This window comes from Gavia stellata, chromosome 12 (genome assembly GCF_030936135.1).
Source record: "Gavia stellata isolate bGavSte3 chromosome 12, bGavSte3.hap2, whole genome shotgun sequence".
Taxonomy (NCBI): Eukaryota; Metazoa; Chordata; class Aves; order Gaviiformes; family Gaviidae; genus Gavia; species Gavia stellata.
This window is the reverse complement of record NC_082605.1, coordinates 18,903,699-18,927,987: the sequence shown is the minus strand read 5'-3', so window position 1 is coordinate 18,927,987 and position 24,289 is coordinate 18,903,699. Positions and strand designations below refer to the sequence as shown.

The 24,289-nt window shown below is 39.2% G+C and overlaps 1 protein-coding gene across 1 annotated transcript in view; it reads left to right on the top strand.

The window, feature by feature from the left end:
- The first annotated feature begins 12,728 nt into the window (after nt 1-12,728).
- Nucleotides 12,729-24,289, top strand: part of SUCLG2 (succinate-CoA ligase GDP-forming subunit beta) — a 131,040-nt gene continuing 119,479 nt past the window's right edge. The window contains exon 1 of the mRNA XM_059823490.1: nt 12,729-12,812. Within this exon, the coding sequence (XP_059679473.1) occupies nt 12,729-12,812 (84 nt within the window). The remainder of the gene's footprint in view (nt 12,813-24,289) is intronic.

Sequence of the window (24,289 nt, the reverse complement as noted above, 5' to 3'; positions counted from 1 at the left end):
CAGTGGTAATGGTACCCAAAGGAGAATTGTGGTAGCATCATATGGAGCTGCCCTTGGCGTCCTGACCTGTAAAACAAGGTATAATGTACGGGTGGGTTTGCCAATGAATCACCCTAGACCTTAGAAGAACAGCCACAAACCCAACCTTACTCTGAATATTCTCTATACATACTACTGTACACTGGATATTTATATAGGGGAACTGCAATTTCAGAGATAACAAACAAAAAGGCTTGAGACAAGAAATGGGCTAAAGTATAAGGAATCCAAGCTTCCTACTGCCCACTTTCAAATCACATGCCAGCCCAGCAGGTTGAACAAAATTAATTTATCCAGTTCCACCTGATTGTACAGTTCAGAATTGAAGTAACAGTTGCTTGAGTACAGAAGTATTTTCTTAATATGTTCCTTTTTTTTTTTACATAGACTATCTGATTGTTGTTTTCTTGCCATTGAACGTCCAGACTAAAAATAAACTGGACTTAATTGCCAGTTACATCAGGAAGAAAAAAGTAATGCAATGTCAGTGTATTGCCATGAATCTTAGATTTTCATTAACAATAAAGTTAAAGTGTAATATGTATGTCACTAAGGCAGCAGAAAGCTCATAGCTGAAAGAACCAGGAGTGTATACTGTGAGTAGCTACAGTTACATACATTATTTCAAGAACAATCTAATAAAGCCTAATTGGTTGAATAATATTAGAAGATTGAACAGAAACTACATTAAACTCACTGTCCCCAAGCAAAAAGTCCATGTTCTTAATAAAAGTTAGAACAAAAGCTCCCAGATAAGGCTCTGGAGGTATCAGGCTATTGCATCAAACCTGCCCAATAGCCAAGACCTCCCTCTTTCATAGATCCTCCTCAGCTACTACCAGAGAGCTAGTCCTTCTGTTATCCTCTCTGTTATCCTCTCTGTTATTCTGTTGAAGGCATAGGATACTGGGCAAAAAACCAGAAGGCTTGAGGTTGCTCCCACTGCAGTGTCTGCAAAGGCAGATGGGACTTACATGCAGGCTGAGTTCAGACAGCCTACAAAGACTGTAAGTATAGACGCAAAGTATCTTATGTGAGCATCTGTCATTCCTGGGGCTGGTCAGTTAAGTTACCCACCAGATATGAACAATATACTCACACTGCTGCTCTGAAGCAGAGAGAAGCTTTTTCTTAGCATTCATTTCATTAATTCAAATAAATCCTGCTAGTGAGTTATTGGATTGGAATTGAGTTCTTAAACCACACAGACTCGGTTTTGCTAGTTTTATGGTATGTACAATTGTATGGGTATCATTTCTCTAATCAAATATTTTTTAGGTTTGTATTACAGATATTTTCTGAATGCTTGCAAGGGAAACTGGCATGTTATATTTCAATTTCCTAGGCATACAGGAATGCTGGATATGGATGGAGGAATGTTTACTGGGTTTGTCTCTTAAAATTGCTACTAACATATAGCAGTATTTTCTTACCCTCCTCTTCCCTCCTTTTGGGGAAAATGGTACCTCAAAGTCTCCTCCTTTTAGGCAATGGTCTCTAGGCCTCCTCTCCCCCAAGTCCACACTCCCAAAACAGAGCTACATCTGTCCCTGTTTTTGTCTCTGCTAACCACCAAATTTCTTCCTAAAAAGATTTTAGCAAATTTTTCTTTACAGTATATTTGAAAACTGCAGAAGGAATGATAGAACATGGTAAAAACATTACAGCATATCCCCTTCTTCCCCACCCCTCACTCTATAATCTCTCTAATTAGAAAGCAATTGTATTGCTTTATGTTTTTCTCAGGCTTTCCAGAATAATTCAACTTTCAGCAAAGAACATATCCGGAAATACATTTATGTTCTAAACATAGAAATAAAAATGTTCTAATGGAAGTTAAGTTGCACTCTTACCTACAGCATTCCCTACTGTGAAGGTTACTGTTTAAAAAGTCTGTTTATAATGCACCATCTGCTTGGCTTCTTTACACTTGCTTTATTCTTTATTGTGTGCTGCAATTAATGAGGCTTTCCGTATTATTACCATAATACTTATGTTTTTCTTTATAAATGAGAAGCAATTGCTCCCTGATGAAAATTTCAGCTTACTTCAACAAATGAGGGGAATTGCCTTAAGATTGGACCGTTGTTTAGGTGTCATTGCGGTATCTGAGCAAAAGTCTTAGCAATACTGCAGACCACTTGCTTTGAGACACCATAAGCATTAAGTTATAGATGAGCTGGATGAAGTTAGGATGGCAACTTTGGCTGTAAAGGAGAGTTGTCATATGTGACTACCGTACTCTTCAGCAGATAACAAATGGAATGAGACAAAATAAGTTGACACCAAATCTCCCTGTGAGCTTTTGCTTCATCTTTGTTCACCAGCTTTGAAATACATCACAAAGATAAGGACGTGCTGCTAATGCCTTTTTCACTAGGAGGACAGTTTCTGTATGCTCTTGCTGCCCTCCTTTTTTTTTTTTTTTTTTAAATTGCAGATCATCTTATCTTCCTGGGGAATGACTGAGTATTTTAGATATACAAAACCAGCATTCTTCACAAAAAGAGCAGAAATTGCACAACAAACATGCACTCTGGTTTGGTTTCACATAGATGAGGGAGCAAAACTGTCACACAACATGAAACAATCCCTGGCTTTCAGTTTATTGATAAGCATGCTGTCCTAAGAGGAAGGACTCTCCTCTTTGTGGACTTTGACTTTGTCTCTTTCTTCAACTTTCATCTACAATAAACACCCTTCATTCTGCAGACCACAGCTGTACATATGAGACTTTTCAACTTGCCATTTAATCTTAGCTAAAGTCTAAGAGATAATCAACTGAGGCTAAAATGACCTCTGATAGTTGCCTTTCAAAAACTTAACAGCCTACCTTCAAAAACACATTTCTCCATTTGCCCATCAAGAACAATGATTTCTGATGGTCTGTACTCACTGTTCATCGCGGACTGATTTTCTCATTTGGGTGGAGTTTTATGGAGCTGATTCTCACTCTTTCAGCCTTTCGGGTTATTAAGACAGACCTGTTCAGTCTGACAGCACAGACACAACAGGGCAGGACTGGCCTACATTAACAATTCTATGCAATTTGATCTGTGTTATATGCAATTAATCTGTACATGCTTGCTGGTGATCTCTGGAATATTAGGTGTACTGAAGCTTCCTCACAGTTTTGAATAAGCAGGAAGAAACTGGAGGAATTAGGAACAAAAATATTGCAGAATTCCTAATGTCACAAAAAACAGTAGATGAAAGATCTTATATAATATTTTAGCATATATCTTAATATAAATCTTCTGTCAGTAAAGGTCTCCATTTTATATATATATATATGTACCTACACACACACAGAAATGTATATACACATATCTTCTGTGCTTTATATGGTGCCGGAAATGTCTGACTTATTACTCCCACTGGCCTGAAAAGAATGAGAGACTTCTGCAGGATATACTGGTGACAAGTTTGTATAAGGCACAGTACCACTGCTTAAGTCTGTGCTTCTGATAGAAGACAGCATGAACCTAACTGCTCCTTACATTGAGATGTGAGGGTCAAAATAAAGACTCATTGCTATTCTCCAGGAACCCTGGACAAGAAACAAATTCCTTCTCAAGCCTGTTCATTGTCTGTTTATTGGCTGGAGCTCATATTTATATGCTGTATCACAAGATCATACTTAGCATTAAAGCTAAGTGATTAATTCATAATAATTATTGCTTAGCAAATTCTTCTCTTCTTCACAGAACACTGATGTATTTTGCAAATTCCTCATTTATTTGTTATTCTGAGTAATGAATTAATTGTAATAAATTTCAGTTTTATAGAATGGTAATAGTTGTGTTTCCAGTTGAAATGTGGCAGGCAGTTGCATGTGTCATACAAGTCATACAGTATTGTTTTTCTTTCCTGGCTGGCAATATTATATGCAATTATTGAAGGAAACACTCAAACTCTTACATACACATAAATGCCATTAGAATTTGGGGGAGTATTCATTGGCAATATTAAAGTTCTTCCAATTATAAATAACACTTCATGACCTGGGTATTCCTACAGTCAAAACCACATTATGCACTTGCATTAATATCTGCAGGTTGATTAGTATTAGTAAGTTTAGTATTTTGTACAGAACTGAACCATGGGCCATAGACAGTGTAATAACCATGTTCCCAGAAGCCAGCAGAGAATAAGAAAGTTTAGTCTTGGCATTTATCCCTTCAAACTCTGTTATTTTTCGGGAATCCTACTCTGAATTCCATCAAGGAAGCCATGTCTAGCCCTGAGTAACAAACGGATTCATTTCAGTATATAGCTCAACACTCATTAAAAATACGTTAAAAGTCTAAAGAAGCTAAATCTAAAGTGAATAAAAGAGTGATTTTCTCAGAATACTACACTTCAGATGCATATTAGCATAATTTTAAACGTAAAATCATCACAGCCTTTAAATGAGCTGTCCATGTAGATTTTCTATTGTTTCCCTGAATTTTTATTACAGTACACAATTTGAGCCTAAATGACTCTCAAAACAAATCACATACCTCCTATGGCAGCTGTTTTTAATGAATTGGTCTTCACTGGTTTTCTACTTAAGACAAAATTCAACATTTTCTGAAACACAGACTGATAGTACAAAAACACCCATTGGGGCAGAATTTTGATTGTAGACTTGCTTGTGTGCACTGAAACATTCCCAACTTTCCTAGAGAAACAAAACCATCAAAACACATTTATTAAGGACAAACAATATACATAGCAGAAGCTGTATATGATAGTGTTAAATTTAACAGCTAAACTTGCAAATGCTACTTTACCAAATCAGATGGATACTAGAACTACAGTTGCTTGGAGAAATTTTATTCCAATTTCCTTTTTGACACAGAATGCAAAAGAGGATTTTTCTAGGCTGTGCTATAGCCAAGCTGATGGCTAAAGCATTCCCATTTTGATCTGTTTAACAAATGCATATTAATTAGAAATATGGTAATTCCTACATACTTTTGTAGGAGCTGTTAAAAAGATAGGCCATGGGGAAGTTCTTTTTGATTCCTCCTAGCTCTACTAGTAGAAAAAAAGCTTTCTTTTGTTATTTCCTGAAGCACGAAAAACCTGTAGTGTATATGTGTATACAGACACAAGATTTGAAAGCGTGATTATTTGTGTATGTCCATATCCATGAGTTTATAAAATTAGCTGAATGTATATTTTTATTACAGATTGTAACAATGTTCATAAGCAAAACATTCTGGAGTTATTCTGCTTACAGTCTAAAAAAAGTTTTACCAAAATGAAGTTGTTCCTTAGTGTGTAAATGATATTGCTTCTTTTACTGAATAAAATGCATCTATGTAGAAAGCAACCATGAGTCTGTACACTCCCTTCTAATCTGTTCATGTAGATACTGTCCCATGAGGATACAGCCTTTGCTTTTTGCCAGGCTTCCCATTTTCTCTCTCTTTGAATTTCCATAGAATTTGCAAACACGATTCAAACAGCAAATACTAATGCAGTTCATTTACACTCCTACTCTCCTCTGTGTAGGGGAGGTGATGCTTGCAAGTGTAGCAGGAATTCTGGCAACTATTTCAGCTATATGGTCAGGAAAATATTTACAGTCCACCGCCAGCATGGTCAGTTCTTATTCAATCATATTTTACGTTCTTATCAGACTCCTAAAGGCTTCCTGCATGCAATTTGAAGGGATGTCCAGAAATATTCACAGCCCGTTTTTATTACTCCAGAAACATACATTTTCACTACGCTGCCTTTTTTCAACAATTAGCTTGTAGTCGATACATTAGCCAGCAAAAGAGACACCTGAAAGCACCCCTTACCAGTACTATGTGTAGGAAGTTTGCTATTCACTGGCAGTTTCTATTCCAAAGGGAACAGATTAAAAAATAAATCACCACAACCTCATCTGGTTGCATTTGTAGATATTCTCCTTCTCCTCATAGCTGGTCTCAGAGCTCAGCCCAGACAACATACAAAAAATGGAAAAAAAATTCACAAACTTTGGCCTTTTTATATAGAAGCACTTTGGGACAATTCATGTTTGACATTTAGATTCTCTCACTGCAAGCCTTTCAAGGCTTCATAATGACATTGTCCACTAATGAATGACATAAGGTCAGTGCAGGAAAAAGTAAAAATGAAATGACTTAATGTCTAAAAAAGAAAGAGTAAGAAATACTGAAACACAGGTTGAAGAAATGGAAGGAGATGTAAACTGGAAGGGAATAAACAGTACAGAGATGAAGTGAGACGATAAATTCTTGAATGGCAAATTGATACAGGACACCCAGTAAGCCAGAATAGTCTGTACTGGGTCTGATACCAGCACATATAATGCCCCACTGTGTAGTGCAGTACGTAGTACATACCAGATCCCTGCATGGTATAAGGTACAAGCCTGAGAGTTACGTTTTATAAGCAAGTGCTATTCCAAGATCTCATGAAGGCATTGAGATATTTTCAAACCACTGGTGATGTGGTTTGCCTACAGTTGTGACTGCAGACAGCACAGTTCCATTAGGTGTAAATATTCTTGTCAACAGCTAAGGCAAAAAATCTCCTTTATGTTACATACTTGTAAATGTCCAAATATGTGATCTAGACAGCAAAACAGCGAGCATATGCACGAAATACCATAGTAACTGTTGTTACCCTGCTTTATGTTTAGGCAGCTCAGTTTTCTCTAGAGGTGCATTCAGGTTTTGCTGTAAGATTTTTTACACAGTGCTGCACTTCTTTGTTAGGCTGTTCAGAAAGGTTATGGTTTTCATGAACTTCCGTGATCACTGAACCACTTGCTGGTGTCCAACCAATTGTAATGAAAGTGAAACCTGCATCCATGCCAAAAGATTTTATTGAAATAGGAAAACACAGCAAGTGATCTACAAAATCCACTGAAATAATACTCCATGACCCCAAACTAGGTAGCATAGAAAGCTACTTTTAAATCAATACTTAATTCGGCAGAAAAATCAATTTCCCTCCCTCTGCAATCCATAAAATTCATCAGGAAAAAATTACCCCTCACATATTAGCAGCCCTTTCACCCCACGGGTTTAAAAATTAATTACAATAGACAATTTCAAGCCCTGTAACAGGTTGGGATGACATGTTATAAGGTATTTTGCAACCTGTGAATTAAGACATGGATTAGATGTGATGTGAACACCTACAGCTTTCCTAATTTCCCTAGCCCCCCTTTGGTAAAGGCAAACACTGCTTTTTGAGCTACAGCTGTCTACTGTCTCAAGCAGTACCCAGGTTTCATTCTCAGAAAACGCTCACCTTTTTGCAGATACTGTGCAGGACACAAACAGTCCTACATAACAAAGCTTGTTCTGTCAGCATCCAAATAATTTCTCTTAAGGCAGCGACATCTTGCCTTTATTCTTCCACAGCCCTGCTGTGAAACAGTTAAAGAGTGTTACTGCATGGCACACACAGAGTTCATAGATTCCTATCAGTAAGCATGTGCCCTTGGGTATGGATGTTCCGCATTTGACTGTCTGGGCAATCTCTTCATCTGTGAACTTTCCTTTACACTCTAGATAGCTTGCTGTTAAGTATGTTTTTAAATATAATGGCTTGCCATTAAGTATGTTTTTAAATACAATGTACAGAATAGTATTGATCTAACCAAGATTCTGCTTCATATTTAATAAATCAGTGTTTCTTTTTAGAATGTTTGCCTGCATATTGGACTGAATTGCTTAGCACACACATGACAGAGCCTGCCTTTTCATTGCATCACTGTTTTGCTGCTATTCTAACCTCCATTCCCTTCCCCCAAGTAACTCTCTACCTTTTTTTTTCCAGACTGTTAGACATTTCTTTCCTGAATTTAGATTGTCTATACTCTTTAAAGGTTTCAAGGTCTTCTGTGGGGATATAGCCACATCTTATCAAAGAGGTCCAGCCTCTGAGAGGTTGTTTTCTTCCACTGTATCTCACAGCTCAGATCTTTACACTTTTTGTATTCACAGTCCTATATTGTCTCTGACAGAAGTTCAATAAAATTGTCTTTCTACCCACAATATCAGGGTTCTCAACGTTGTTGGAACTGAGTGTTATAGACCTACAGTCTATCTCTGCTGAGAAACCTGGACTCCCCTGTCTGCCTTATTATGCAGCAGGCTGCTGGCAAAAGGTAGCAGTACAACTCTTGTAAATCGATGTATCACTTCTACTGTTTTCAGCCAATTAACTGATGTCATAATTCCTGAATGTTTCCTTTTTACACAGATTCAAATGGTTAGATATCAAAAATGTGGAGCATTACGGTTACTATTACTCCCCTTGGTATTGCCTGTCTTGCTATAAATCTTTTTAAAGTAGATTGTTTCACTACTTTTTCTCTTTATTCCTAAATGTTATTATTTAAAGTCTTCCCTGTTTTAGATGCTTCTTTTCAGTTTTTAGCTTTAACTACATGTCAGAGTTATCACGCAGTATTAAAATGCGGCACCCTGGCTTCCCACAGCTTCAGACAGAAGATGCAAAGACTGTTTTAAGTCTTCGCTTCATTCTTTTGCCCTAGCCACATACAGGTTCCACTACGTATAGCAGAGGTGCATACAATTTGAAAATTGAAAAGGCAAACTGATATTTACGTACATAGATCGATGATGCAGCAATAGATAGAGCTCTCATATTTGCTGAAGACAGCGCAACCAGAAAATTTGATCCTACCTAGCCAAAGAACACCCTATCCTGCTTGCTTCCAGGATCCCTCCCATTATATTAAGTAATTTTTTAATGAACGGAAATGCAATGACTGAACTCAGTGACCTAGGAGATAATTTACAATTCCAATATGCTATTTTTCATTCTTTATTTTTATCCTTCATTTTCTAGACTTGAACATGGTTAATTTCATTTTAATCTTTCATTACCCTTCCTCCACTTACTGCTATGTTTACCACTCATCGCAAATTTTTCCTTTTGGTTTTACATTTGGAGACAAGCAGACATGACCAGAGAAAAGGAATGAGGAACAGTGAAGGACTGGGACAGCACCACAGACCGAGAGGGACTTACGCATCAGGACTCATACTCTATAGTGTCACCATAAGACTCAGTCTATGATCTTGTTTCCTGTTCTTCAGTCACATACAGTGGGACTGTACTGGTGAGTGTTGCACTTTTAATACCCTCTTGCATTATTTTGGGGGATGCTACATGTAGTGCATACAGATTAAGTTATTCTCCAGGAAATTTATATGGATATGAAGCTCAAGCTCTATAGTTGACACAAAAATAATTACAAAGCAATATGCACATGATGAAACGTCTTTCAGTCCACTGTTTACAGTTTTCTGAAAAAGAAGCTACAACCCATCAAAAACAGACTAGAGCAACCGTATTATCAGTGAGCAAAAGTGAAAATGTGAGGGCTCACCTGACTCGCAGGTACTCTGCTGAAGTTGTAAGACTAATCGTGTGAATAAGAAAAGATGTATTTGGCCCAATTCTATTTCAGTCTAAGTTAGAAGAGTATCCTATCCATGAAAACAAACACTTCCTGCTTCATTGCTGTAATAGTGGTTTTATTCCTGACATGTATCCGCATGAGCTTAGATAAGTTACTCAGGAAGAATTATTAAGAAAAAAACTTCCATTCAGGTCTGCTAGCTATAATGAGTTTGTATTTGTCAAATGGTTTTATGGTTAAATGAAAAGTTAATAATAAACAACCTTTCTGAATGGCTGGATATACCATCCATGTGCTGCGTGTGACATCCATGTTTAGCGAATAATGGTTTGGGAGGTAATCTGCATGGATGAGAAAATGAATATACTATTTCATTGTTAACAAGTACTGCTGCCATGAAGAAGAAATGCAAAACCACTTAAAATTATGCTTTACCTGTGATAAGGTAACTTTTTTTGTTGTTAAATATTTTTACTTGAATGCTATCAACTATTTAGGCTTAAGGATAAGTTCTTAAGAGTTATGCCTTATGTGATTTTTTTTTTTTTAAACTTAGTTGCAAAAACATTACTGGTTGTTTTGCATTAAGTAGACCACTGCTAAAAAGCTTAGCCACAATCTAGCTGCTTCTGCATCCTGGGGAAGATACGAGAAAGGCAGCACCCTCAAATGCTGCATACCCATGACAGATACAGGGAGGAATATTTGGAAGCCTAGAAGGAACATCCTTTGAAATCAGCCTCTCTCCCTCTACCCTTTTTTATTTTCCAGTTCACACCCCTTCCCTCCTTATTTGTGAGGATAGTGTGTTGGGACTACTCCTTAGCTGTTCCCAAATTTCTGCATTCCAAGTGAGTTTCCTAACAATAATTCATACTGTGTACCTCTTCTCTTACACACCCACACACATATCTTTGTACCTCATACTCCAAGAAAGCTGGTTGTTGCTTGCTCTGCTAATTGCTTCAGAGACATGTTCAATCTAAATTTTTTTTGGTTTACACATACATAGAAAGAAACTGAATGTGAAGACAATCAATCTGTATACCTTTTCTCCTCATACTTTAAAGATCAGGTATCTTCTACCCTAGAGATACAAAAAAAAAATTTCTTGGTGACTAACCCAGACTGTGCATTTGCACAGTGTTTTTCCATTTACTAAATCTAAGCAATAAAAAATATAGTAAAGAAGGTTCTCCACTATTTATATTATGCAGTGAAAGTGCTCCTCATAGCATTAAATGATAGCGTTGCATGCAATCCACACACATTATCTGAAAGCTTATATACATGTTATATATATAAACCTAATGCAGACAGCCATAATAGTTTGTATGAATAGGAAACATTGTGCTTATTGAACCACAGTCATGAAACTAAAAATGAAATTATACTTCCTCCATCATAATACCAAAGTCAGTATATAATATTCTGAAAGAACAAGCACACAAGCACACAGTAATACCTAGGTTAATACTGGGTACCATATATTATTGCTCAAAGCTATCAAAAAGCTGCATCTTCAGATTCTTTATTGAAACATATTACATTACTTAAATTGTCGTGACAAAGACAAAACTGTTCAATTTTAGATTTTTCTAGCACCTCAGTTTTTATGAAATTGCAGATTTTTTTCTAATAGAAGTATAATTTATTTGCTGATTAAATTCCAATAAAGGAGTTGTTCAGTCCTGATTTTTTTAAAAACACAATTTAGGAGTGTTTTAGGAGTTCTAAGCACTGACAGAAACATTCTCCTTTGTTCCCACTCACATCCTGGACTAGAAGATGGGGATTTGACTGTTTTGTTTATCCAACTATTTCATCATAAAACACTGAATGTTCAGCATACCTAATGCCTGCATACAATCCTAAACTTTGCATGCTTCAATATAGGTGAATCCAATATGAACTGTTGTAAAATTGCAAGGGTATCTCATCTGCTGCTCAATTTTAGCAATTTCTTTTTTTCAAACCATCCTTCTTAATTGGTAATTTGTGTGAACTATTTAAAGTCATCTCTCCAAAGGCATCAACCACAAGAAGAGTGATGACAGGACTTTGGTGGACCAAATTTTGGAGCCTCAGGACAAAAATGTGGGCATAATGTGGGCAGTATCTGGGCTGCTGGGCTCTACTCTGTCTCAACGCTCAAGCTGGAGCACCTGGCTCTGATTTACTTTGGAAGACTTTCCAGCTCCTTCCTTTATACTGGAAGTAAGCACTGTATCCCAGCTTCTCCAGAGTGTGCATTAACCAGAAACAGGTACAGAAATGCTCAGTGGGCTCACATAGAGATTGTGTCTGCAAAGACCAGGCCATTTGGCTCTTGAGTTTGCTTCAGATTGTAGACCACTACACCTTTATCCACACCAGCCCCCAAGTCATTCCTGATGGATGGAATGAGGTATTTTCACAAATCTGTCTCCTGGGACTCGCTTTCATGAAACCGCAGCTCAGACTGGGAACTCCTATGTTAGATTTTATATCCACGTGATGAGTCATGAGCTACCAGGGCTCTGGTCTTAAGCACTGTCCCCGAGGTGGGCCTGAATTCAGTGTCTCAGTTTTGGCGTTAACTAACAGGTTTTACCTGTGGATGAAGTACAGAGGCATTTTGTGGAGTTCAGGTTAAAGTGCCTATGAAGAGTCAGCTGGATCCCATCAGGGCTTATTAGCCTGGGTTAATTTACTATTTGCTATTAAAAAAAAAAAAAAAAGAAGTGCTTTTAGTCATGGAAAAAAAAAAGTCAGAAGGCAAACCAGCCAGGACAGTACCTCCAGTAGGCAACGACCTGTAGTTCAAGGCTGTCAACTCACAACACCCAGCCCCTCCGCACATCGTTGCCCGCATCGTTCCCAGCCGCTGCCTTCCCCAGAAACCCCTGCCTTCCCCACAAACCCCTGCCTTCCCCAGAAACCCCTGCCTTCCCCACAAACCCCTGCCTTCCCTCCTGCTCTAACCACCCGCACCGGCCCCACACACAGCCGCGCTCGGCACGGTTACCCCCAAACATGCCCTTCCCTCACACCAGCCCACAGTCACGCATCAGCCCCAAGACGTCCTCCCCGCGTCCCCACACAGCCCCCCACCCCCGTCCAGCCCTCACACCCTGCCCCGAGACCCGCCGCCCTGCAGCGGGGGCCGCCCCAGGCGCCGCGCCCGTCCCCTCTCCTCCCCTCTGGGGGGTGGGCGCCGCGGGGGCGCGCCGAGCTTCCGCCCGGGGAGCGGGGCAGGGCGGAGACAGCGGCCGCCGAGAGGGCACGCGGCGCGGCTAAGATGGCGGCTCCCCTGGCTGGGCAGGCGGGGGCTGTGCTGCGGGACCTGGCCCTGAGATCCGCCCGCCTGCGGGGCAGCTTCCCGGTGAGTGAGCCCGGCCCCGGCCGCCGCATCCCGCCGGCTCCGCTCGTGGCCCAGGCGCCGAGGGGGGAGCGGCGGGCCGCGCACCTGGCGCTCCGGGGAGCCTCTCCTCAGAAGCCGCCCAGCTCCCCGTCCCCTCAGGCGCCGCGTTCCGCCCCCTGAAGCCGCCTTTCCCCCGCGGCCGGCGGGGGCCCCCCTCGCAGATTTCCCCTGTACGCGCACGTTGCTCGCAGCTGGAGGGACATCTTTCGCTTTCCGCCTTGGCGGAGCTCGGGCTGCTGCTCAGGCTTCGTCGCCTGGAGGGTGCGTTGAGCCTGAAGCCGCGCTGTGCTCTTAGCGGTAGAAATAAACAGACCAAGCGGCCCCCGCTCGATCGTGGCCGGCGCTTTGCGGGGCCGGGGCAAAGGTCTGGTGGCGGCGCTGCGGCCGCGGTCAGCCGCTCCGCTCCGCCGCGTCGGGGCTGAACCGACCAAAGCGTGATCTGAAGCACCAGCTCTGAAAGCCTCCCTGCCCCTAAAACTAAAAGTGCTTTTAATTATTTTAATAGCAGAAATAGGTGACACCCTGCACGAAGCAATACCGTTTAGCTAACTAAACACGTTTTGGGTGGCAGCATCGTCTTGGCTTTGCCTTTTGTGCTGGTGGCTGAGGTCAGGCTGGAGCGAGGACGCCCAGCTGCGCTCACCTGGAGAGGCCGGTGCGTGCTCTGACTTCCCGGTCGTCTTGAATCTCAGAAGTGTGATGGGAAGGAGTAAATGGGCCTCCTTGAAGGGCTTGCGTTCAGGAGCTCTCTTGAGATGTAGCGGGAGTTCTTTATTCACCTTGCCAGCAAAAATGCTGAAGGTAAAATGAGATACGTGCATTTTAGACAGCTCTGGTGCCTTTGGCAACCAGCCTCTTTATTTTGGCTTTTTATCAGATCAGCAGCTGCATGGGAATCTGCTTTGGTCTATGCTTCTGAGCATAAGTATTTTCCCAGAAGCAAAAGCCTCCAGAAGGAACAAACCTTGGTTTTGTCCGGTTCTGCTCCGCAGGTGCTGCTGCTGGGAGTGCTTGTGTCCCTGAAGGAAGTTAGCTAGCTCAGTTTTAAATCTGAAATCTTTGGTGCCCAACTTAACTTTTTTAATGGTGGGTATAGTATTTGGCAATTCAGTGCAATCGAGTAATCGATTTAGTGTATGTCCGTTTCATATATATATATATATATATACATGCACACAAAGACAGGGAGAGAGTGCGTATGTGTGTGTATATATACATACACTTAAGTGTGTATATATACATATATTTATCTGTGTACATACATATTTAAATCTATTTGTGTTGATGAGCAATACTGTCAGTACCAAGAGTGTGTGGTGTGTGTGTGTTATATGGTTGAAGATGTATTCCTACCACGGTGGCTTACGTGACTCTGATCCTACAATAAGGAACTCAGAGGTAATCTCCCTGTTTTATGTGCATTCCTACTGTTTTTGTAGGGCCCTGATATGGAGGGCTTTTGTAGAGCTTGAGTGCGGAGCACTGTCTGGGCAGAGTCATCTCGGTGTGAGGCGTAGAAGGTGCTTTGGTTGAGCTTGGTTTCAAGTCCTGTCTTTATCTGGTGCTGCAGTGGGGATTTGAGGTAGAGGTGGAAATTAGGAGTTCATGCTCTATTCTGTCATCTCTCAAAGCATGGAGTGATCCTATAAGTTACCCCACTGAAATCACTGGGTATCAGCTCAGATTCTCAAGAGTATTCCTGGGATATTAAGGTGGACAACTTTTTTAAAAAAGATTTTTAATCTTTTTTTGGTGTTACTTATGAAATAGAGATATTAAACTTGTATTATAAATCACATTTTGTTATTCTGTTTCTGAACTCTGGCAGATACTGAAAGCATCTCCCAAGATCTGTGCTTTCCAAGTAGACTATTTTCAAGAACGCCATCAATACTGTATAACAACAAATCAAATTCTTAATTCCAAAGTAAAACACTTTCCTCTAGAAAGGTCTTCATTTTTGCAGTGTTACTTAGAGAATTCCAATCTAAATAATCTCCTAACCTTCCACTGTCTCAGACTTTAAACTACAAATAAGTTCATCAGTCAGAGTCTGGATTTCTGTGCTACAGAGTAGGATAAAGCATCTGAGAGTAAGAGAGTCCTTCCATTGAAAGAGTTTTTCTCATTTGTATCATTCACGACTTGGACCAGAAGTTACGCTGTTACTTTTATTTCTTTATTTACCATAAATCAGCAAAACCGGTCCTCTTCTCAAAGCCTATCACATTGTTCTTTTCACAGATAAGGGTCTTCCATATGGTAAGGATATAGTCAAGAAATATCAGTCTTGAACTTTGCTGTTTTGGTAACCCTGTGTGAGTAAATACTTGGTGAGATTTTAAAATCTTTCCTCGTAACCTTCATGACTTGCTATTGGAGTGGTGTTTGTATGCTTTGAATCTGTTGCAAAATTTCTTTCTATTTCAAAACTGTTGATGATGTTCATAGCTGTGTTGAAACAAGCTTTTTGAGAAGTTTGGTTGTATAATGTCATAATCTACACACAAACATTTTTCTGTGTAACTTCATTTTAAGGGTGGAATAAATGGTACTTGATCCTATCACATGAAAATATTTTATCATCCTTCTGCTTTCCCTTTGGCTCTTTACCATTTTATAACTGTTAAATATGTTTTGCTCTTTTTACTTTTTATATTCTTGATAGATTCAGTTCTTTGTGCTTTTAGAGTTTAAATCTGACCAAGTGTTTCAAGAAGATAAAAGATAGATTTTAGTTGTCTGCAGTGCATGTGGACAAGCATATTTAGACCTGCTCTTACTGGAGCAATATTTGTAAAGAGCTGTGACAAACGCTTCAGGGACCACTCTGCACCAGAATTCAATCTTGTTGGCTAGCAACAAATAGGCTCCATTGAAGGCTGTTTATTTGAATGGGAGTTGGATTGGGCCCTTTGGGAGAATGCTGTATTTTCAAACTAGCTTCAGATGCAGTGGATTTCAGCGATGAATATAAATAAGGAACAATTAAATCAGAATCATAAAAAAAAAAATGCTTAAGATAACTCTCTAGTTTTCTACTCCAGTGAGCAGATTGGCTAGTGCATTATGCAACCCTATCCTAGCCTTCAAAATGGTTTTCAGTCCTGCCGTAACATTTCCGAATTTTATGCATGTTGAAAATACTAAAAAAAAGGGGGCGGGGGAGGTGGAATTAAACAATATTCCTGTTATAAAATCTGCTGAGTGCTATATATGTTAAAAATGGGGACCTGTACAAGGTTGCTCATTGCAGATGCCTTCAGTTCCTAGACTTGAATACCTATAAAGCCACATTAATCCTGAACTGAGGAAGTTCTGTCTTTGTTAAGAAGCTATCAGCTGTGAGTTTAATGATCTTCCATGCAACAGAAAACATTACTGAAAATAACTTGCAATTCATGACTTCAGAAGCTACTTCAGTGCCAAATTCTTACTTTTTTCTTGGCTTTGTGTTAAGTTCTTGAAAGTTTCTTGAAGGTTCGAACTGTTTTCCTATTTGGCTTTTCCTGGTTGACATTTTTGCTGTAACTTTTAAAGTTTTACATTTAGAAGCAGGAAATACATGAGCTTACAGACTTCCACAAACAGTTTTTTTCCATAGGTACCTAAACTTAATGACTAGAAGGCCCTCTTCAAACTCTAGACAAAACTGAAATGCCAAAGTGGAGCAGATGTTTGGCCTACTCCTCCCTGGCAGTTCCATTAAACACATGGTTATTGAATCCTTTTTCGAGATGAAAGAAGGAAATGAAAACCTAAATATAACCTTAGACTGTGATTTTTTTTTTTTTAATTTTTTTCAATTTTTTTTTTTTAAATTATTTTTTCAGTTAGTTTTATATTGGTGGAGCTTCCGCCTTGGGAGCAATCTGGCTCTGGCACGGATATTCACAGCTTTGTCTTGAAGTAGAAAAGCTGCACTTTGCTGCATTTATTTACCTTTCTTTGTACGTCATGTAGGTATAATCAGGGGATAGGGCTAATTAGACAAGAAGAGACAGCCTTCATGAATATGATATTAGGTTGAGAATTAGCTGGGACACCTGCAGTCCTAAACCTGGCTGTGGATAAGTAAACCCTTCCTCCTGGCCCTCCATCTGAACTGCCAACCAGTTTACCCACGGAGACTCCTTACCTTGCTTGGGTTTATTTAGGATTCGTTAAAGTTTCTGCTATAAAAGCAAGTGTTTCTTCCATTGGTCTGCCTCCTGAGGCACTAGATAAAGTGTCAGTAGACAAACTCTGTGTTTTCTTTAAGGGTATCTGAGTAATTGTTTGTTTCTTCCTGTTTTTCTCTGGAATATTGTCAGTGCATGTGGCATTTTTTTTTATTTTTTAAATTTTCATTTGGTCTTTCTGGCTGATGACTGCCAGCAAGGATGCTATGAAGAATGTGTGAAGATGTTGAGATTCTTTTGGGAATACAGAAAAGTGAGATGAGGGTTTAGAAACACTCGGGGTTTGGTTGTTTCTTAGAAGTAGATAATTTCTCCGCTGTATTTTCCCCTCTCTTGTTTCGAAGGTTCATTTTCAGTAAAAATTGGCTAGGTATTCATTTAGTGCTTAGAGACATGATTCTCCCCCTCCCTGCTTTGGGGACTCACTCACAGGTACAGTTCCAGGATTACTTAACCCCAACTGATACATTTTTTTGTTGCTGTTGACCACACCTGTGGCAGGTAGCTCAGTTCATTATTGCCTCAGGCAGTCCAATCTTTCTGTGCATATCTGAGACTATAATTTGCAGCTTTGAGCATATACCTGAAGGATTTTTCTCCAGAAAAGTCCCTTCTTTAATGCTGTCTGCTGAGAAAGCCAGTTTCTAGCCATCTATGAATCAGTTAGCTGTATACTCATCTCTTCCTTGCTCTGTAGCATTTTAATAAAACATGGGACATAGTTGCACAGATAACATGATTTCTGATTATGACAGTAACTTTAGAATGGGTAATTAAGTGATTGATCTATAATTAATAGCTGGCTATTGGTCTTATTTTAACTAGATTACACAGCAGGAGCAGGCATGAAACTAAGAGAAGTTAAGACTGACTGTTGTGAAAAATTCCTGAATAGTGGAGGTATGCTGTGCGGTTGAACAGATGCAGTTGAAGTCTCTGTTGCTTGAATGATACTTAAAACAGATTCTAAACTGTAAGCTGAAGCCCTCCTTTAATATCGTAATAGAAATAAGAATGCAAGATTGGTGGGGTTTTTTGTGGTGGTTCTTTTTTTTGTGATGTTTTGCTGATGGTGATGTTCTTATAATTAGTGGCTAAATGTTGACTGTGAAGGAATTGAAAAATAGCAAGTACTTACATTTATTTGTTGGAACACTTTTTTATATCCTCAGTTAAAATTTTATACTGATAGCACAAAATATATTCAGCAAGTAAAAGTTTTTGAGTTTCGCTTTTTGTTTTGTTTGTTTGTTTAAAAGGTGCTGGTTTGTTGAGCAGATTTACCAATGAGCTTTTTTCTTCCTGGTCTCTGCCTGGTCTCTTTCTGCTTGCTCATAGGTTTCCTAAACTACAAGAGTCTATCCCAAAACTGAATTACCTTTTGTTTTATTTCTGTGATGATCTGATAGTGTATAAACTTAAATCCAAAGTCATAAAGCTCTAGGCACTATCCCCATTGGGCATCAATGTGGGTTGGGCTATTTCACTCTAAGACTGTTTCATTTAAGAAAAACACTTTTAAAATACTTTGTGAGTGGTACATTATTATTCTTTTGGGTTTATTTATCTTGCCCATTGGTAGTACCTGGTGGGAGATCAATTTCAGCCCACCCTGTTTGTCTTTAATTTGTGCAGTAGTGCTTTATTGATTGGTCGTAGAGAGCAAAAATTTGCCTCTATCATTTGTATCTTTGTATAATTAATGATTTGGATTTTAGTTCTCTGCTTTTCATAATAAAAAGGTATAGATTCGTGTTGCTTAGAAGTGAAGGACCAAAGGTTACACGCATGTCTTTATCAGCTAAATTAGCTTGTAGAAGAGGCATCATAAATGTTGCAACTTTGCAGTGTGCTTTCTGCATTTGTAGAGTGAAGATGTGACTCTTTTTATATAAAGTGACTAGGCATTTTAAGTTAATAAATTTGGCAGTTTGTCTTAAGGAAGGTGGAACAGACAAAATACCTTCAGGATTCAGTGGGCAGTAATTCAATTTGGAACAAAAGGGTTATTTTATTTTTTTTAACAATTAAACTGTAAGCAGAAAAGTTTTATTTGTCTGAAAATGGGTAGATATTTTGAGGGCATCAGTAGTAGCAACTTTAAACACTCATTCATACAGTGTGCATTTAGAATACTTCTGGAGCAATAAGCAAGCTCATGGGAACAATAACTAGGAAAGATGAAAAATGGCAAGGTATTACGGGAGTAGATAGACTCTGAGGAATATAAGCAATGAGCAATAGTCTCAATTTGTGTCATGAGGAGAGAGAATCACTCTTACTCTAGTTATGTTACCTTTGGTGTCTAACTTCTGTCCACTTAAATGCTTTGTGAGATGCAAAAAAGTTTTGTAGGAATTGTCAAGAATGGAGAATTAAGGGAGATTTTTGATCATGTTTGGTAGGTTTGTCTGCTTGTCCAAGACTTGACTAAAAAATATGATGCTGCAAATTAAAAACCAGAGACAGATTACCAGAGGAACATTTCACCATTCTTTTGAGGTCGTCTTCTGAGGGACCCATGGACAAAAGAACAGTATAATTTGACATCAGCTAATTTAGTGGCAGCCAAGAAAGCAGTTACTGCTTTGTGCAAAACAGAAAAAAAAGTTGCTTATATACACAATATTGGTATAAAAGTATCTGAGAAATTCCAGTTATAGGAAGAGTAATATGTGCAAATTATAGATAACAGTGATAGGTAAACGTAAAAGATAGAGATATTTATAATAATTATAGATGAAAGGGCTATTAAAAGCAACTGAATACTTTTTATTGTCAACAGATTACTTGTGTAAGGTCTGAAGATGGTATGAGAAATTAATTTTCCCTTAAATTTTCAAGCTTCTTCAACTCTGCCACTCCAAACCCCTTGGAAACAGTGAATCTATTTAATTGAATTCTTTCATTCAGAGTTTCAGTCTGGATTTGTTTTTCAGTTAAGTGGCTCAGATTAAAATAGTCTAAAGTAATGCCATAAATTTTGGAAATAGAGGAACTGATATTTCGAGCTTGCTTTAAACATGGTGTGAAATATTATGTGAGAGAGCAGCTGGAACGCATGGAGCTCCATCTAGGCAGGGGTGATGACCCAGCTGAGAACCGATGGGTCAGGATTAGCAGGCAGACCAACATTTATTGACAATGTTATTGTACGTGTCTGCTACAGACAGCTGGATTAGTAAGAATCAGATGAAGCTTCAGACAACTGGAGGAAGCCTCATGTTAGCAGGCCCTGGTCCTCATGGGGGACTTCATTCAATCCTGTATCTGCTGGAGTGACAGTGTAGCAGGGCAGAAGTAATAAAGTAATCCAGGAGGGTTCTGGAGAGCATTGACAGCAACTTCCTACTGCCGACGACTGAGGAGCCGATAATGGGAGACACTACTGGACCTCAGGTGTACAAACAAGGAAGAACTGGCTGGTGATGTGGAGACTGGGGCAGTATGGATTTATGAAGGGGAAATGCTTGGCCAACCTGATACCCTTCTCTGGTGAGATGACTGGCTTTGTAGTTGAGGGAAGAGCAGTGGATGCTGTTTATTTTGATGGATACAGCATGGGCTTTAATAAGGTACTAGGAATGAGGCTGGGAATATTCCTGATTTTCGTAATCAGTGAAGTAATGCCACCATCCTTGGGGCCTGGAAGTTCTGTTCCATTGGATTAAACCCCTTTTCCTTCTTCTCCCTCCATATAGTCAGGCCATATGTTTTAATAAGTTTATCAGTGCCATTCAGAACCATGCATGCTCTGACTGGAGTTTTTTTAAGGCTACATTTAATTTACCTGTGATCTATGTTATGACTATTATACATTTGGGTTTTAGGAGCTGCACAGATCTTTTATGTCTGGCATCAACCAAGGGTAGAAAAACCCTGGTGTATAACCTGTCTATTTGGGACTTTTTCCACGCCCTCTCAGTTATTACTTCTCTGTGTAGTGCTAATGGAGAGGTTATTTTGGTCAATACATTTTCAAAATCTTCTAGCTGCCCGATAGCCTATCCAAGGTGACAAAAACATGGCAGAGGTGTCAGTCTCCTAGATGGGGAAGTGAGGAGTTTCGAATTCTCTGCGGTCTTGCAACCTGTTACAGATTATGGATTGTAATGTCTGGTCATTTTTCAGTATTTTCTTCCACACGTGCAGAGATGTCTCATCCCACACCACATTGGTAGCACCTGTTAAGAGTGAAATAAAATGAGATTTTATGATTAAAAAGCCAAATACATGTTTTTTAAGTCCTTGACCTCAGTAATACATCTTAATCCTTTGAAGGTCTAGTAACGGAGATATTCTGAAAAACTATCCACCATAGCCAGTTGTCTAGGATATTTTTTTAGACCATTCCTATAGCAGTGGGAGATTTGAGGTGGAGATGGGATGTCTCACTTAGTCTTTGACACAGAGGAACCGGGGGGTTGGGAGGAGCACTTGGGAGTTTCTGACCCTGCAGAGTTGGCACTTCCCTCCTTGTCCATGTGGGAGGTTGGCTGGAGGGTTTTTGGCTGGTTACAGATTGGATTTCTGCCCACAACTGAACGCTTTGTTCATTATTTTGCTGTCTCTTATGAAAAGCTATTTTGGGTCAGCATTGGTTTTGCTGGTGACCTCTGTTGCTTAGTGCCTGATTAATGTTCTCAGCTGGCAGGTAGGCAGTGTTTTTAAAGAACTACTCGCCGAACACACTTCTGATGAAGGATTGCTCTCCCCTACTCCCTTTGCTCGCTGATTAGCTTTTACTGTACGCCCAGCTTCCATGTGTCTGCAAGTCTCAATCATTCCAAATGGCTGAGCACAGGCAGTGAATGCGCCTGCATTTCCAGGAAGCAAGAAATCGGAGATTGCTTTGTTTTAAGGATGACTTGAAATAGACTTTCATTTGCCTGGAATGTTTGATCAGTGATGTTAGAAATGTAAAAATCCACTTTAAGGTCAGAGGTTTTGATGATGAAGAGATGATGCTGCTCGTAGCATACTAGGCTTGCTTTGAGATTTGAGAATGGCAGCAGGGTGAATTTCCAGTGTGGATAATGGAGAAATATTAGTAAAGAAATGACCTGGAAAGGGAGGAAAAATGTTCATAACTTTTGGCTTCCTATTAAAAGCATACTTTCATTGATTATTATGTGGCAGTTCCTGGTTTCTCCCCAACTCTGCCCAAGCAGCCGGAAGGCTGTCTTCCTCTTGTATGTTTGTTCCTTTGAGTTTGCTTCATGTCAGTCTAAGTCAAATGGTCTAATTAAAACCAAGATTTATTAACTATAAAAGGTGTGAAGCATTCCAATCTAAACAAAAATCGTGTACCAGTGATTTTTTTGGTGCTTCCAGGATAGAGACTGTTACAGTCCATTCTGCACTAGTTTGGTAAACCAGCTATGACTTAGGCATGCAGTAGAACTGTTTCTATAGATACTTTTCTATATTTCTTTATTCTACTGCTGTGGGCATTTGCATCTTTATTGCTTGAGAGTGCTATGCTGCTTAGTGCTCAAAGTCATAATCTTCTGTGATGATATAATTAGGTATCATGGAAATTATCATGATTTCACTTGAAGTATTAAAGAGCTGGAACAAAAAACCATGATTATGTTTCATATTTGCTTCTCTGTGATTAGAAATGGAGCTCAAAGTGTCTAAATTGGCATTTTATTGGTGTTTTTCTTAAAATATCAGTGACTCCTAACAGTTGAAAAAGTATTCTTCCAAGGTATGGTAGGCATGAAACACTTTTTGATAGGCATGATTACTTGAGTCAGGAATTCAGAAACATTTCTCATAAACCTGTTGACCATGCTTTGAGTTTCCTAATGATTCAGGAAGCTTAATTAGGATGAAATGTACAAAAAACTGATAGTGGGGATACTCTGAAAAGCATACTCTTTATATCTTACGGTTGGTGGTAAAATAGTTTTAGAATTATTTTTTCTTGGTTATATTTAATATTTAAAGCATAGTTGCATAAAAGTATAATTTTAATCTTCTAAAAAACATTAGGAAGCTAAACACTTCATAAGATGGGAACAAAAGTATTACGTTTCCCCTCAAGATATTTAAAAGAATAGTTCTGATTTATGTGGAGAGGATAGCTCATTTCACTTTTTGAATATGTGGTGCATATCACCAACAATCTTCTTTCACTTGCAAAGGCATGGAAAGTATTATGGTATTTTCTGCAACTGATTATGCTGTTGTGTACGGTAGTGAGTTTATTTTTATCAGATACTTCAAAGCCCTTACTTTTTAGGTCAGGGAAGTATGCTTTTCCTAAAGCTTTGAAGTTTTAAATAAGCAAAATGAACATAATTTGACTAAAATTAATTACTAATGCAAAGCAGTGGTACTGATGGCTAGCACATTGATAAAAGCAGAAATTGAATCAGTGAATTCATATTCTTGTTTCCTTTACCCAAGCAAAAGCTCTGAAAATTGATTCCAGAAGTATAAAGCACGTGTTGATGTACAACAAGTATTTTTAATACTGTTTTATTCTGCTGAAGTTTGGTTAAAGAATGCAAGGGAAAAAAATGTTTGTAAATGTTTTCTTAAGTAAGCGGGGAGGTCATATTCCCTACCTAGTGCAAAACTGTTTGCCCCTTTCAGTGGACAAGCAACTTTGTGTTTGGGCAAGCTGCTTTGTTTTGTTGACATCCTGTTTGTTATGTGACTTTAGGCATGTTGTTAAAAACACAAAGTTTTCACGTAATCTCATAGAATAAGGAGCCTGCCATGTTTTAGCTGGATTTTCTGAAGTTGCTAATGATTCACTGCTCAGGTGAACTTTAGTGGGATTTGAGTGTACTCAGCTCTGCTCAGTCAGCCTTTAAATGCTAAGCAGAATGCATCAGAGAACTTGTCAGTGTCAAAAGTGTGCTGTCACTTAATTTGCAGCAATTTCTATTTTGGTGTTTGCATGTAAATAGAGGTCTCCATACTCCCCTGGGTGGAGGTGCAGGATGTAGATTGTCAGGGATTTGGCTATGTCCTGCTTAATTTGGAGGTCAATCTGTAGCAGCCTGACCGAAACAACTGCTGAACAATAGGCTGGCAAGGTATGGGAAATGGAGTAGTGAAGTCAGGGTCTTACTGTTCAAGAGGACGTTCTTTCCACCGTCTCCTCTTCTACTTTTGAGGACTGCAGTCCTCACAAAACTGTATCTACAGACACCCAGAAAGATCATCCAGGTGGTAGCTGCTAGGATCTGCCTTGTGCACAAGGATGTGGGCTCAGATTCTGGTTTTCTGAGATAAGGA